This window comes from Sarcophilus harrisii, chromosome 3 (genome assembly GCF_902635505.1).
Source record: "Sarcophilus harrisii chromosome 3, mSarHar1.11, whole genome shotgun sequence".
Lineage (NCBI taxonomy): Eukaryota > Metazoa > Chordata > Mammalia > Dasyuromorphia > Dasyuridae > Sarcophilus > Sarcophilus harrisii.
In genome coordinates, this window is record NC_045428.1 from 594,548,320 (window position 1) to 594,563,883 (window position 15,564).

Here is a 15,564-nt window from a genome sequence, read left to right on the forward strand (position 1 = left end):
TCATAACATTAGGGAGAATATCACAGCAATTGATTAGATGTGGGGTTTGAAAGGGTTAAAGATGCTTGCCATTTTGGACCTGGGTGACTAGGAGGTCAGTGGTGCCATAAAGAAATAAAAGGCAGAGGGCACAATGTGAGGAGGAAGTCAGGAGTTCAAAATTAGATATGTAGAGCCCGATGTCCTTGCCCAAAATTCAGGTGTTTCCAAATGTTTGCGGATATCCTGCAATGTGATCTTACCAACAGGATTCCCAGACTCACAGAAATATTGGTCCAACAAGCATTTAAGTTAGCAGAGTGCCAGGCAATGAGCACAAGTACTGAGCATTTATGGTGGAGACCCTTCAAAGATACTCAAGGTTCTTTTTCTCTTCTCTATCCACAGAAAATCCTTCAGGAGGAAGTAATGGCTCCACACTCTCTGGAGGGGCCATTGCCGGCATTGTGATTGGAGTTCTAGCTGGAGTTGCTCTCATTGGGGCCTCATCTATTTCCTCTTCTTCAGAAAGACTGGAGGGTAGAATGATCCTTCCTTTGGTTCTCCTCCCTAATCTGTGTCCCCGGATGGGGAAGAGAAACAGGATGCCCTGCTGCACCCTGTTCCCACTTCTGGACTTGATCTGCCTCCCTGTTCCAAACTCCTCCTTTTCAACACTAATTCCTTTGGGTGGCTTTCCTTTCTGGGCTTTCATCCTCCTCTCCCATTCCTGCAAGCTTGATTGCTTCTTGGAAACAGGTGTTCACTTCCCCATTGGGACAGGGACTAGATCTAAACCATTTTTCTCATACTCCCAACCAAAGGGATTGAGGTCCAAGAAGGCAGAGAGGTAAAGAACGGAAGGAGCTGCAGGGAGAAAGGAGATAGGTTGCTACCCACAACCTAGTGAGAAACTAAGTGAGGGAAAAACCACTGACAGATCCAGACTGCATAGATGAGCACAAGAGAGAATAATAGTCCCTAGGCAGTGAAGGAACTAATAGTGAGATGGTCAGTACCTCAAAGATAATTTCTGACAAAGGGAAAGGAAGCCTGGGGAGCGCTCATGAAATCTAATGGGATCCTTAGACAAGTGTCCCTTCTGGGGGCTCAGTTTCTCTGATTGAGATCTCAGTCACATCATGTCTGACATTTATTCAGGGCCAGCGAACATCATCCTACAGAGCACAAATCCTCAGCACCCAACAACAGTAAGTAAAGGCACTGACCAACCCATTTGGTGGCCAGTGGATTCTCCAGGGGCCCCTGCCCTTAAAGACTTCTCCAGCCTTCACTCCTATGCCTTCCCCTCTTTGGGGGCCTTTGTCTTCCCAGGGCCAGAGGTCTCCTGCTCTAATTTGCAGAAGGGACCTGGGGATATTCCCTCCCAACCCTGAAGAGAAAGACCCTGACACTCCTCTGAGCTAGCAGAGCCATTCATCCTAAGCTGGCTAAGTCAGGCCTGAAGCACAGGCACCTGTTTTCAGGAGCTAGGTCCTCACCCTTATTCCCTCCCTTTGTTGATGGTGTTGTACCTGGGATGTGGGTCTCTTCCTTTGGTGGGCTTTCCTGTGGGTGTTCTGGGATCCCCTGCCCTCCTTTTGCCTGGAAATTGCTATTGAGGAATCTATCCAGAGGGAAATCCTATGGGACTTTTATAGAGCGGGAAAATCTGAAATGAGCTAACAAGCCACTCTCACACAACCCTCTGGTGCTGAGGCTGTTGGTCCGGACTGTGAACAATGAGCAAGTTGAGGTTGGTGGTTACTCTGCACTCCCTAGGTCCCTCCACAGCCTTCTCCTTCTCCCACTTTCTCTTTCCTGGGGAAGAAGGTGGGAATCCTGGAGTCAGGGAAAGGTATTAGCAAGAGGACCATGTGGACCCTCTCTGCTCACTGCTCAGGACAGAGATGCTGCTGATTTCTAACTGCTGTCCCCTCTGCTTCCCTAGGTCAGACCTTCTCTGACAGCTCACCTAAAATGGTAAGCTTTATCCCTTCCTACCGAGGGATGACTCTATCGAGACACACTAAATATAGAGAAATTAGATGATATTAATTATATAAGAGCTTACATACACGTGGCACTTTACTATCTCATCTGGCTCCATAATATGAGCATTATCCTCATTTGGGTGATGAGAAAACTGAAACTGACCAGAAGTGGGGTTAGGACTCATACTGAATCCCCTATGCTCTATCTATCCCTCTCACTGGATCCTCTTCTTATCTCTCCACACCTCTCACTGGATCCTCTTCTTATCTCTCCACACCTCTCACTGGATCCTCTTCTTATCACTCCACATCTGTATTCATTCATTAAGAGGGTGCTTCCTTAGCTGAGCTGGGCCACAATTGTGTATTCACCTCCATCCCCAAACCACTGTCTCAACCCCTTGCTCCATATAAGAGCCTTTTCATTTGTAGCTAACTATTCATGACCCCATGGACCATAGTGCACTAGTACTGCCCCTGAGGTTTCCTTGGCAAACATACCGAAGTGGTTTACTCTTTCCTTCTCCAGTGGATTAAGACAAAGAGCTTAAATGATGTGTTATTAAGTATCTGAGGTCAGATTTCAACTCAGGCTTTCCTGACTCCAATCCCAATATGTGCTACCTGGTTACCTCTTGGTCCTTCGAGTTCTGTACAAAAATATGGCACAGGCCTTGTTCCCTCCGATCCAAAACAAAAGGATTCAGAGGGGAAATAGGACTGAGACAAACTAGATGGTTGAGAATCACACACAAAAAAATTTCTCTCATAAAAGGAAAAGTATCTCCCTTAAAAACCAAACACTATTTAAAAACTGAGCTCCCTCAGTTCCCTGTTACCGAAGGTCTTCAGGGAAAGTTTGGACAGTCACTGACTAGGAAGAGACATGGAGGGACTGCTCCATGCTCTAGGTACAAGGTAGACTAAATGAGTCCTTCCCAGCTCTAAGTCTGTGGTTTTTAAAGACCATGAGTTGGAAGGACCCTGTGGGGAGGGTGATACCTTCCCCCTCTGTGTAGTATACACTCCATTTAACCCACTCTATGCCTTACAGACTGAGGAAGTACCCTATGCCTCCGTGAACTTCAATGCCCAGAAACCAGCTGCCAAGACTCAGTACCCATCATCCATGGACACCGTTTATTCTGAAATCAAAAAGTAATGAACTGGTCCTTTTTCTCTGCACTATGGACAGATGTATTTATTGTGATCTTCCTTCAACTTCTCAAGTCCTGAGACTCCAACCTTGTAAAGCCCAGCTCTACCACATTACCACCAAACTCAGGGAAGGAAGAGGAGAGCCCTCCCCTTCACCTCCTGGAGGCTGCCCAGGCGGACCCTTCCCTTTCATTGTCAACAGAAGGCAGGGACATATTTGGTGCTTTTCTGAAACTCCCTTTCCCTTCCTCCTCAAAAGTTGGCACCATGAATCTAGGAGAGGGTGACTACCAAGACATGTCACCCCTGGTACTCTCTAGTCACACAGGTGGGCCCATTCTTCAGTCCTGGCACTAGTCCATCGAGTTAGGATAATGTGAACTGGGGCTGTTGCCCGGCCCTGACCAGAAATCAGCAGAGGAAGGAGCAGCTTTGGACTCAGGACTCAGGCTCTGCAGCTTACACCATTCTCCTGCCTGGGAGACTTTCCTCCTTTCTGCCTCAGTTGCTTCCTCTGTATAATGAGGAATTTGGATTGATAATCTCTAAGGACTCTTACAGTTCTAGACTCTGTGACCCTGTGTCAGTATCTAACAGAATTTCTGGAAGATAAAAGAATGGACCACACCATCAGCCCAGCCACAGGTTTCCATTTCCTACCTAGACTTGGCTGTCCCTGGCCTTCCCTCCCTGCCCCCAAGCCGGAGTGGGGCGGGAGCTCTGAGACCATGTTTAGCTGGCACTTTACTACCGAACTCAGGGAGGGGAATGTTTCCAGTCCTTATGCCTCTCCCAGTTTCCTGAGCACTACCAGAAAGCTATTAGCCAGGCCCTAAGGGGATTTCCTAATGGAAAAGGCGAAAGTCCAGCCAGCTGAGCTTTCAAAGTTATTACCATCTCTGTTGGGGGAAGTTGTCCAGAGAGATTACAAGGGACCAGATTCTGGAATGAGTCAGCAACCTCTTCCAGAAAAAAATGCAGTGGGGGCTGGGCAGAGGAATCCAGACTAGGCTCAGGCAGGATTGTTGGGACATGGCAAATGTCTTGTCCTTTCTCTGGATCTTTTCAGGCCCAGGGAGTTAGGAAGTGGGGCTGAGGGCACTCTGTTATTTTCTTTTAACTGCTTTATCTGACCTGCCTGCTTCCAATCCACTCAATGTACTTTCCCCTGCTCCCTGGGGTTTCCCAGGGATTTCTTCAAGGTCTCTAGAAAGGGATAAAGAGAGAGTATCATCTCTAAGGGCTCATCAATCAGTTCCACTGTGCCCACAACTTCTCCTCCCCCAACACCCATGCACACCATCCACTGCCTCTCACCCCTGCATTCTCTCTCAGGAAACAATGGCCTCTAACTAAAGGATGTTGTGTGGGTGGGTTTAGGTCCCTGGAGGATTGGGAGCTCCCCCAGGGGCTGTGTTTACACTACCACTCACATGGGCAACACAAATAGCACGCTGTTGCTGAGGTCTCTTGGGGATGGTGAAGGATGCAAGCCACTACTTGCCTTGCCCAAGCATTGGGGATCTTTCTCTGGGAGCTCCATCTATCACAAGTAAATCTATAACACACACACACACACACACACACACACACACCACTTAGAATCACAGAATAATCATAGAATTGTGGGAGATCCCTAAAGTCCAATTCTAAGCAGAGAATCAAACCAGAGAGAGTAGAGAAGGATGAACTCAGCTTCCTATCCAGCTTTCTACAGGGTTGCATAGGAAAGTTTTCCATCCAATACTTAATTTCACCCTAAATCTGAATGTACTCTCTTCATAGAGAAAATTCACATAGTTGAAACACCTCTTCCCTGACTCACCGTGATCCAAAAACTGTACTCCCTCTCTCCAGATCCGACCTGTGGTATTTAATTTTACATGCCCCAAGAATGTTTCTCTCTGTGTATCTTTCTCCCCCTCCCTTCTCCACCCTATGTCTTTTTCTGCTGCTGTTGACTGTTTGTAAAATTGATTTGCTATCTATTTATAATAAAAAAAAATTATACCATTCAAACATGAATGTGCTTCCTTGAGTCTCTGGACGTGCCTTCTTTAATGGTTGCCCTTAGAGGAAAAGGAAATAGGATAGAAATTCCTCAAGATCTCTCAGAGCAGACAAATGCTAACTTTTCATTTTATTGATATTTGTTCTCATTTTATAGATATTTGTCCTAGTAGCTAAAGGGCTGCCAGGTTTCATTTGCATTTCTACTTTGAGAAGGTGTCTCCAAAAGCAACAGATCGTATCTTCAACTCAACCATTTCTCCTTTCACTAGAATTTCTCAAATCCTTCTGGGAGGAAAGTTGTCTAAATGAAACTTCTCATCGACACACCATCCCCCCTAACATGGGTCAGTAGAGCTCCCCACAGTTTGAACAGATGTAGCAATTCCGAAATCTGTCATGGGGGTCTCCATAAAGCAGAACCATGATGATTCTCTTGACTGATCACAGACCATTTAAAGAAATACATTTTTCTGGTACTCAAGGTTTTCAACCCCATCATACTTTCCTCTCAAGCCCTTCTTGTGCTAAACCTTGGAACCATAGACTCTCAAAGTCCTGAAGTGACCTTAGTAAGGTTTTTGTCTAAACTCTGAAATCCCCAATAGTCAGCTAGCCAGCCTCCGTGATACTAGGACCTAAAAATGTCTCCTAAGGACTTCTACCCATTAATCCAACTTTCTCTGACAGATGTAAAATCCTTGTATAGCCAGATTATTTTATTGATTGCATTTATATGCCCCACACCAAACAGTGTCTGACACATGGGAGCCACTTCATAAATAATTGTGGATTGACTGATCAAAAGATTTCTTTCTTCCAAGCTGTTCTCCATGACAGATAATCATTCAGAGAGAACTTTGTTGATATGTCTGTTAATAAAGAAGTCATTTCATGTCTAATACTCTTTGTTCCAACTGCTAGGTCCATCCCCCAAGGAAGACTAAGCTAGGAAGAAAATCCCAATTAACACCATAGTCATAACAGAAATTTTTTGTTGTAGCAAAGAACTGGGAACAATGGAAGTGGTAGCCATCAACCTTTAACTGCCTAGGAAACTAAATGACCTGGAGCAGAAGTGGCAAACTCAAAGGCAAGGTACTGAGTGTGACAGGAAGCAAATTAAACCATAATTGGGAAATGTTCAACAACAACAATTCAATACACCTGAGTTAAAACAAGTATTAATAATAGTCCCTACTTCACAGGGATATAGTGAGGATATAATAAGATAATAGATAAAGAACTTTGCTAACCTTAAAGCACTGTATAAATGTTAGCTATTACTACTCAATAACTATTACACAAATGTAATAGAATATTGTGTCATAGAAAATGGTGAAAATGAAAACTTTGGAGACACATGACAAGGCTCATTCATCGACGAAGAGACCTACAATAATGAAAATAGGAAACAAAAATGTGAAAATGAGCATTGTGTAATTATAATTGCCAAAATTGGATATAGAGAAGACCAGTCCATTAGTCCAAAAGTGTTAAGTGCCTACTATGTGCTTTGCACACGGAGATTAAAAAAAAAAAAGGCTAAAAACAGGCCCTGCCCTCAAGAAGCTTTCATTCTAATGCGAAGACAACAAGCAAACAATTATTTATGAACAGATTATATACTGGGAGGAAGAGGGGGAGAGGGAGGGAACAAAAGACAATTAGCAGAAGGAAAGCACTACAATTAAGAGGGGTTAGAATAAAATGCTAGTAAAAGAGGAAATTTTAGTTGAGACTTAAAGGAAACCAGAGAGGTCAGTAATCAGAGGCGGGAAACAGTTCCAGGTATGGGAGACAGCCTAAAAGAATGCTGGAATCTGAGAAATGGAGTGTCTTTTTTGGTGTATCAGGACAATCAGAAGACCAGTGTCACTGGACTGAAGACTGCACAATGGGGTGTAAGGTACAAAAAAAACTGGAAAAGTGAGAGAGGGGGAATGATAGGGAATCAATGGAATTTGCTTGGTCATTGTCCTTTGTGCTCAAAGAGGACCAAAATGGCATCACTATGTCAAGATCAGGGTACGGTGTGTCCAATTGTGACTGATCAGACCAAGACGAGCTCAGAATTCTCTACCACAGCTCAGGCACAAATCATCCATGTGAACGTTTGGATTGGAGATGTCTCTAAGTTTAAACGTCTCCATTGTTTTTTGAGCTACACAATTCTACTGCTCATAGAGCACTGATCCTTCTTTAATGTGGGCATGACATACTAGAAGGTCCTGTGTCAGCATCTCCTTTATCTCACAATTGATTCCAAAGTACTACAGAGATATGCTGAGAGTGAATTTGTATTGCTTCTTCTGATGGCCTCCATGTGAGCACTTCCTTGTGTGAATTCTGACCTGTTTTCGCTGTACTCTCTGCAGTGAGTCTGAATGCTTGGCAGTTCAGTTCAAGGAAGGATGTCCGTCAATTAGGGAATGGCTGGACAAGTTGAGGTACATGATCATGATGGAATATTACTGTGCTATAAGAAATGAGCTTGATGATTTTAGAAAAACCTGGAGAGACTTCATGAAATAATAAAAAGAAAATTGAGCAGAACAAAGAAAATAATGTATATAGTAATAACAATATTGTTTTAAGAACAACTATAAGTGAATCAGTCACTTTGGCTTATAAATACCAAAATTAAGTATAAAGGACCTGTGAAGAAAGACACTATCTACATCCAAAGAAAAAAATGATAAATAGAAATAGGTATAAAATGATTTATATATATATATATATACATATGTATATATATATGCATACATACATATATATTCACATATTTGTGTCTAATGGTAGCCATCTCTAAGGCAAGAAGAGAGGGGAAAGAGAGAAAAAAATTATGTGATAATTTTATTACATATTTATAAGAAATAACAGGTTGAACTTAAATATCTGCAGATTCATGTACTATCATTTTTTCTGTTCTACTCTAAGAAAATAAGTGTTTTATTCCATAAGTTAAAAATAAAACATTAAAAAATATTTTTATAGAAAAAAAAAAGAGGAGGGGACCTCAATGAACTCATAAAATGAGTAAGTAGATTGAACCTGCATGTTAGGAAAATAATTTTTACAGTTGAATGAAGAATAGATTGGAGTAGTTCAATCAACCTGTATGTTAGGAAAATTAAATGAAGAATAGATTGGAATGGGGAGAAACTTGCAATAGGCAAACCCACATGTAAAAAATATGGATTTCTTTTTAGAGGTGGGAGATGATGGATATTAATACTGCATGTACTTATACATATTTAACATATCAGATCGCTTGCTTTCTTGGGGAGGGAGAAGTGAAAAAAAGAGGGGGGAAAATCTGGAACACAAAGCCTTACAAAAATGAATGATGAAAATTATCTTTAAATGTATTTGGAAAATAAAATATTATTGAAAATTTTAAAAGAAGAAATACTTTATTTCTTACTGTCTGATAAACTCAATGTGTTGTCTAATTTTCCTTAATTTTTTTCTTTTTCTTTTTAAATTTTTGTCACAAGTAATAATTCATTGGTTGGCACAGGAGGAAGGAAGATAATATATAATGAATATAATATGAATACAAAAGATATCAATAAAAATAAAATTAAAATAACAAGAGAGAGAGAGAGAGAGAAATAAGGAAGGAAGAAAGAGAAAGAAACAGGGTTGAGACATTCTATTGGATTCAAAGGATGGGAGCTCAATAGAGAGATTATGACTACAGCTATTGATTCAAAAAAGAGATGCTACAGTGGGATTTCTTCAGATCAAACTAAGTTATATGTTGAGCTGCGGGCCCCTTCTGGGACTCTTGGTAGCATATTCAGGATACCAAGAGCTGGTATAAGGAGTAGCACACATATGGTCCCCAAACTAAACAATACTCACTTTACTTTCATTCAGTTTTGCTATACCTCCCTGTCCACTGGCATGATAAATCTACATCCCTCTGCCACCAAGACTTCACTTCTCTCCCAAAAACCCACTCCAGCCCTGACAAATCAGATTCTTTCCAGACCCCTCTTATGTCACCCACAGCCCCAAAAGTACCATCTTTTCCTATTCTTCCCACTAACAGTCTCTGGTTCTAAAATCAGGAGGCAATATTCAATCCTAGGGGGACCTGATCCCCAAAGACTCCTCTTACACTCTCTGATTCATTATTCCCCTCCAACAAAGTAAAACTCCAAGGGAAATCTCTTAAATAAAACTTAGCTAAAAGGTCTTCTCAAAATGGATTAAGCAGTCATTTCTAGAAAAACATTCAATATATATTATAGCACAGGTATAGGAGAGCTCGGTAAGTCTTGACCACAAAGGAAATTGTTTAACACATAAAAGATTCATAATTGCAAGTTCAGTTAACAAGTACTTAAGTGAAACAGTAACTCCTCATTCTTAGTATATTAAGTGACTCATTTCCAAGTCTCCCTGACAAACTAAAAAGACCCTCCCTCAACTTTTTTTAGATTTTTAAATTTTTTAAATTTTAATTTTTCCCAGTTACAAGTAAAAACATTTTTGTTATATGTGTAAATTCATTTGTTACATATTTCCTTTTGAATCATGTTGGGAAAGAAAAATCAGAACAAAAAGGAAAAACCATGAGAGAAAAAAAAAACAAAGAAAAAGAAAGAAAAAGTGAACATAACATGTGTTGATTTACATTCAGTCTTCATAGTTCTCTCTCTGTATTTGGATGACATTTTCCATCCAAAGTTTCTTGGCATTACCTTGGATCACTGAAGAACTGAGAATTCATCATAACTGATCCTCACACAATCTTGCTGTTGCTGTGTACAATATTTTCCTGATTCCGATTGTTTCTTTCAATATTAGTGCATGTAAATCTTTCCAGACTTTCCTAAAATCAGCCTCATCAACTTTTTTTTTTTAACAATCCACAGTCAATTACATGAACTGATGCTGATTGAAGCCAGCAGAATCAAGAGAAAATTGTACAGAGTAACAAGATTATATAATAATCAACAGTGATGGACTTGGCTCTTTTCAGCAGTTCAGTGATCAAATAAACTTTGGATGGAAAATGCCATCCACATCCAGAGAGAACTATAAATTGAAAATGGATCGAAGTATAGTATTTTCACCTTTTGTTGTACACATGCCAAATGTAGAAATACGTTTAAAAGAATTGTACAGATTTAACCTATATTAGATCGCTTGCTGTGTTAGATTGAGAGGGAAGAAAAGGAGGGAGAAAAATTGGAACACAAAATTTTACAAAAATGAATGTTGAAGGGCAGCTAAGTGGCATAGAAAACCATCCCTGAAGCCAGGAGGACCTGAGTTCAAATCCGGTCTTAGACATTTAACATTTCCTAGCTCTGTGACTCTGGCTAAGTCACTTAACCCCAATTGCCTCAGAAAAAAATTTTTTTGAAAACTATCTATGCATGTATTTGGAAAAATAAAATATTATTTTAAAATAATCAACAGTCAACAGGCATAGTAGACAGACGTCTCTTCTCCAAACTATTTAATCCTTCATGTGACTGTGGAATGCCATCTGCAAGAGGAATCCACTAGATAAAAATCTGTCTATCACCCTTCTCATATTTCTATAAAGAATATTCTTGATATGTACATAAGTCATTCTCACAAGGATTTGGTATGAAACAGGGGCTTAAATTCTATTTCATTCTATTATTATTAAATTCTATAATAAGATCTCTAATCCATGATTCAGGTTGGGGTCAAGTCTTACAACCAAGCCTGAGAGCTAAAGGCACAGAGAGGCTATGATGTCATTCTGAAGTGCCTGGAAACAGAATCTAAAGGTCAGAGAGTCCAGCAGGCCCTCCTTTCAGTAAATTGCTTTCAAGTCCAACGTCCCTGTTCCACTAGCAGTAAGTTTGCCAGTGCCATAGATAGCCAGAGGTCCCAGCAATGTGCATCCCATGAAAGACAATATTGTACATAGAAAAGGATAAGGAATCTCTCCCTCCAAGGCCAGAGATAGGACCTGTGGATAGGTCTCAGTTGTCTGCCTACTTTAGCATTTGCTCTTCCATTTTAGGTAAAGGAGAGTAGTAAGTTGTAGGCCAAGACATCATGAGTTTCAAAAGGTCAGAAGAACAACAAGAAGAAAATCTATAGCAGGTTTTGTAGCCTGTCCAACATCAGTGCTCTGAAGGGCAAAGAGTCACCTCTGGGACTCAGTCCAGCCTTAGGTGAGACGAGAATTCCTCTTGTAGTTAGACCCATTCGAAATTTCCAATGCAATGTAGACAGTCTTGAGCCTGAGCACACACTGGCCAGAAATTACAGTGATTTAAGACAGTGTCCCCCAAAGTGTTGAAGGGAATGTTTGCATTCTTCTTGCTATATCTGAGAAGTTTATTATAAGGTAATCAATGCTAATTTATTCAACAGAACTGGGCCCCAAGTAACTAATGGCTCAAGCCAATAGTAATAGAAATGAGATACCCCAAATCCTCAAAAGTATCGCTCTGACCTTCAGAGGAAATGTAGTTAGCCTTAGTTTGGAAGAATGAGGCTGGAAAATGCGTGCTACTTATGCAAAACAAGTCAATCACTTTATATAGTACCTAAGTATGCTTTTCTGTTCCAATGAGAGACCAGTTTCATGATGCCCAAGTCAGTTGACCAGCTCTCAGTTTAGGAATGAGGCAGGGTATCTGGTAGATGGAAGCTCAGAGCTGATTCTGATTGGCTGAATCCATACTAACTTCAGCCCTTAGACTGACATACCAGGCAAAAATAGGGAGGGAGAGATGGAGTTGGTGAAGAAAAGAACCATAGAGAGCTTAGCATTTGCCACCACTCTCACAAAGGGTGCAGAGCTTGAGTGCAAGTGTAAGCATGGGATTTGACCAAAGACTGATTTTCCTTATGAAAAAGGATCAGAATCATCACTAATAATACCAATCAACATAGGGATAAGAAATTAATTAGGCATTTGAGTTCTCTCACTGTCACCTTTCAGTAATTTTGTTGGGAGCTTTCTTTTCCAATCATTCAGTATCTCCCTCCTCTTTCAACTTCCGTAAGCCTCTTAATTCTACTGCCTACTCTCTGTTAATTACTTCCCATTTATCCTGTAAATAACTTGCTTTATTTGTCTTATAATTTGTATATTGTGTCTGCCAATAGATTGGAACCCCCTGGAGGTCAGGGACTCTTTTGCCCCTTTCTGTATTCCCAGTGTTTAGCATAGTGCTTATCATATAGTAGGTGCTTTAAAATTTTTACTGATTATTGATCGATTCTACTATCTCAAGAATTATTCCTTTGATGGTTTCAAAATTGTAATATTCCCAGCACAAATGCTACTCCTACTGATGACATTTTTTACAATTTCTACGTCTTTATATACCACATCAGGGCCTGAGATATTATTTTTCAATTGTGCTGATTTCTAATTAAGAGATAATAAAAATAAATCACTATAAAAAGGCCGGCAGACCTCTCCATTTTTCCTCTATTTCATGCTTTCTCAGTCTCATCTATACTTTTTCTTTGGACCATTTATTTTTGCAAAGCACAGTTTTTGACACCTAAGAAGTGTTTGATATATAGATATAAAGAGAGAGAGAGAGAAAGAAAGAGAGAGAGAGAGAGATTAAATTCATTCATTCGTGATCTACTTAGTTGAAACTCGTAGCAAATTTTCTACACATTTCCCTGTCCACTATTCTCTGAAGTTTTAGGAGGTAATAGGGTTGTGTGAGGTGTTAAGAAAAGACTAACGCCTCTGGTTTGAAGGTTTGCCAAGCCATCTTTGGTGTTCACCTAATTCACCCAACTCTCACTTGTGGCTCCAAGAAGACGTGTCATGCACAGAATCCAAACCCCAATAAACCCATCTCAGCAGATGAACTAAACCAGATCGAGGATAACCCACAGGCCTCAAAACCAGCAAGGAGTTAAGGGACTGTCTACCTCAAGCATGTGAAGACATTCTTCCCCCTACACCTCCACACAATGGGCAGATGAGAATAATTTGTTCCAACAGCCAGGAAGATGACTGTGGAGCTCAGACCTTAGTCATGCAAAAAAAAAAAAAAAAAAGCACTAAGGTCATCCATTACAACCCAAGCCATCGCCAATCATCTTGACTTTTGTCCTGCCACTGGATTTTGATGACTCAAAGAGTAAGGGTGATGACTTTGAGCATCTCCGCCTCACTTGAATCCAATCAGCCCACAATTCAAGATATCAGCCAGTTTGGGATGTCATTAGTCCTCTTCAAAAACAACATAAGATAATATCACTTGTAAACTTTCACCATCTTCTTCATATAATTTCTTAACTCCTTTTGCCCTTCTTTTGCCATGATCATTTTATATTAGTTAAACTTACATAGAGACTGATGATCAGTGTCAATGTCTTTTATTTTATCCACTTCACATTTATTATCAACAACTAACATAAATGGGTCAAATTGAAGAAGTAACTGCCAGCAGCAAATCATTTTTATCTTTATTCTTTCTTCTGATTTGGCTATACACAGATAGCTATTTCAGAAGTTATTTCCATAGTAGCAGTTAATCTTTTTTTTTTTTTAATATAGTCAATTGTCTTTTATGCAAGGTCCTTTAGTCTTGCTATGTTCAGTATTCTCCTTCTCTCTTCTGGAAGAAAGTATGCTTGATCTACATATGGAAGGCTCCTGAGAAGCTTTTTTTCTCTTTTGCTTCTTAATGCTGAACCACAATTTCTTACATAATTTTCACCATCCTCTCCTCTACCCACCTTCACATTGAAATCATTAAGTATCAATGAATACTTAGAAGAATACTTGATTCTTCTAATTCTTCTCATGACCATGCTTCTTGTTACCTTTGGACACACAATGAAACCAACTTACTGACCAGCATCTCCAAAGGGGAGCCCAAAAGCTGAGCTGAAACTTCTTCATGTTTCCTTCGAAATAAAAACATGAATCAACACTAATGTGATTAGTTCCTTCTTTCGTACACCATTTTCTTTTCTCAATAATCAAGAATCACAATTTAGAATAAGTTAAACTAGTTAATTATACAGGTAAATCAGTACTTATGGCCAAACTAAAAACAGTGTGATTCCTTTCATCCTCTGTCCCATTTTTGCCTTCTCACTACCACTGCAGAGGGAACCTCACAGAACTGAGGGGCTATTTGAAACTCTTTGAAATTTTGCTTGGAGAGACTTACATGAACTGATGCTAAGACCAATGAGTAGAACTAAGAGAACATTGTACACAGCAACAACAAGATTATGCAATGATCAGTTCTGATGGATGTGGCTCTTTTCAACAGTGAGACGACTTAGGCCAGTTCCAATGGTCTTGTGATGGAGATAGCTATCAGCATCCACAAAGAAGTCTATGGGGACTGAGTATGGATCATGACACAGTTTTTTTTTTCATTTTTTGTGGCTGTTTCTGTTTTTTTTTCTTTCTCATTTTCCTCCTTTTTGATTTGATTTTTCTTGTGCAGCATGATAATTGTGAAAATATGTATAGAAGAATTGCACAAATTTAACATGGATTGGATTTGCTCTTCAAAAGGAGAGTGGGGGGGAAGGAAGGGAGAAAAATGGGGGGAAAGGAAAAATGACCTTTCCCTTATCACCTGGGTGAACTACTGATGGATATGACTATATATTACTATGTATGTAATAAACACAAGGTACTATAAACTCATGAAGTCTTTGTGTAAATATGTTCCTGGAGGCAGGAAGATGAGTCATGATGTCATCACTCTTTGGGAGAAAGAACTAATATGAAGGAGCCAGAATTTCTTAATTGTTCTTAATGTTGATGAGGAGAGTCGGGAAGAGCATCTAACTCTGATCAGGAAGGGGAACCAGGAAATTGCCAGTGGAGCAAAGAGCAAAATACACATTTCCCTCCAGATAAAATAGCAGTTAGCTAATTGACCAAGATCAGTCCATGGGGAGGGAAAAGTAAGCCAGCTGGTCTAGGCTGTTTATGCCAGACAGTTTGACTAGATGAAGAGTTGATCGCGATAAATTCCCCATAATAATATGATTTCTCTGATTTGTCACTCCAATGTCTCTCTCTTGCCTCAGGGATGGGATTTTAAGGCCTTTCACAATCTGGCTCTAGCTTAGCCCCTTGTTGGGCCAAGCCTGAAGTGCAAAGAATCCTGGCATGTGGAAAGAAAGCACTTAGAGTTGTGCTCGAGCTGGCTCATATTGGCTACCAATTATTCGATTTTCAGTGTTACTATTTGCACCCTGGAAACTGGCAAATGCCACAAGTCAGAGTTTGAATTGTTTTATTGATTGTCTAGATTTAAGAAAGGGAAAAAATGCAGAATATGCTGATGAAACTTAAAAGTGTGTCATGAGCAGTTTTTCCAGCTATCCAGCCAGCAAATATTTACCCAACTCCACTTCCTAAAATAACTTTCTTCAGGACTCAACTAGAGTGCCAATTTTTACCAGAGACCTT

General features: G+C 40.2%; 1 protein-coding gene across 2 annotated transcripts; it reads left to right on the forward strand.

Moving 5' to 3' along the window:
• Positions 1 to 387: 387 nt before the first annotated feature.
• Positions 388 to 5,156, forward strand: LOC116422894 (carcinoembryonic antigen-related cell adhesion molecule 5-like; the record flags this gene model as incomplete). 2 transcript variants are annotated; one of them, XM_031963246.1, is given in 4 exon segments in its annotated part: positions 388 to 519; positions 1,141 to 1,190; positions 1,931 to 1,962; positions 3,028 to 3,088. In XM_031963246.1, coding segments are annotated over 4 exon segments (215 nt in total), but the record flags the coding sequence as incomplete, so codon positions are not given.
• Between the last annotated feature and the right edge of the window lie 10,408 nt (positions 5,157 to 15,564).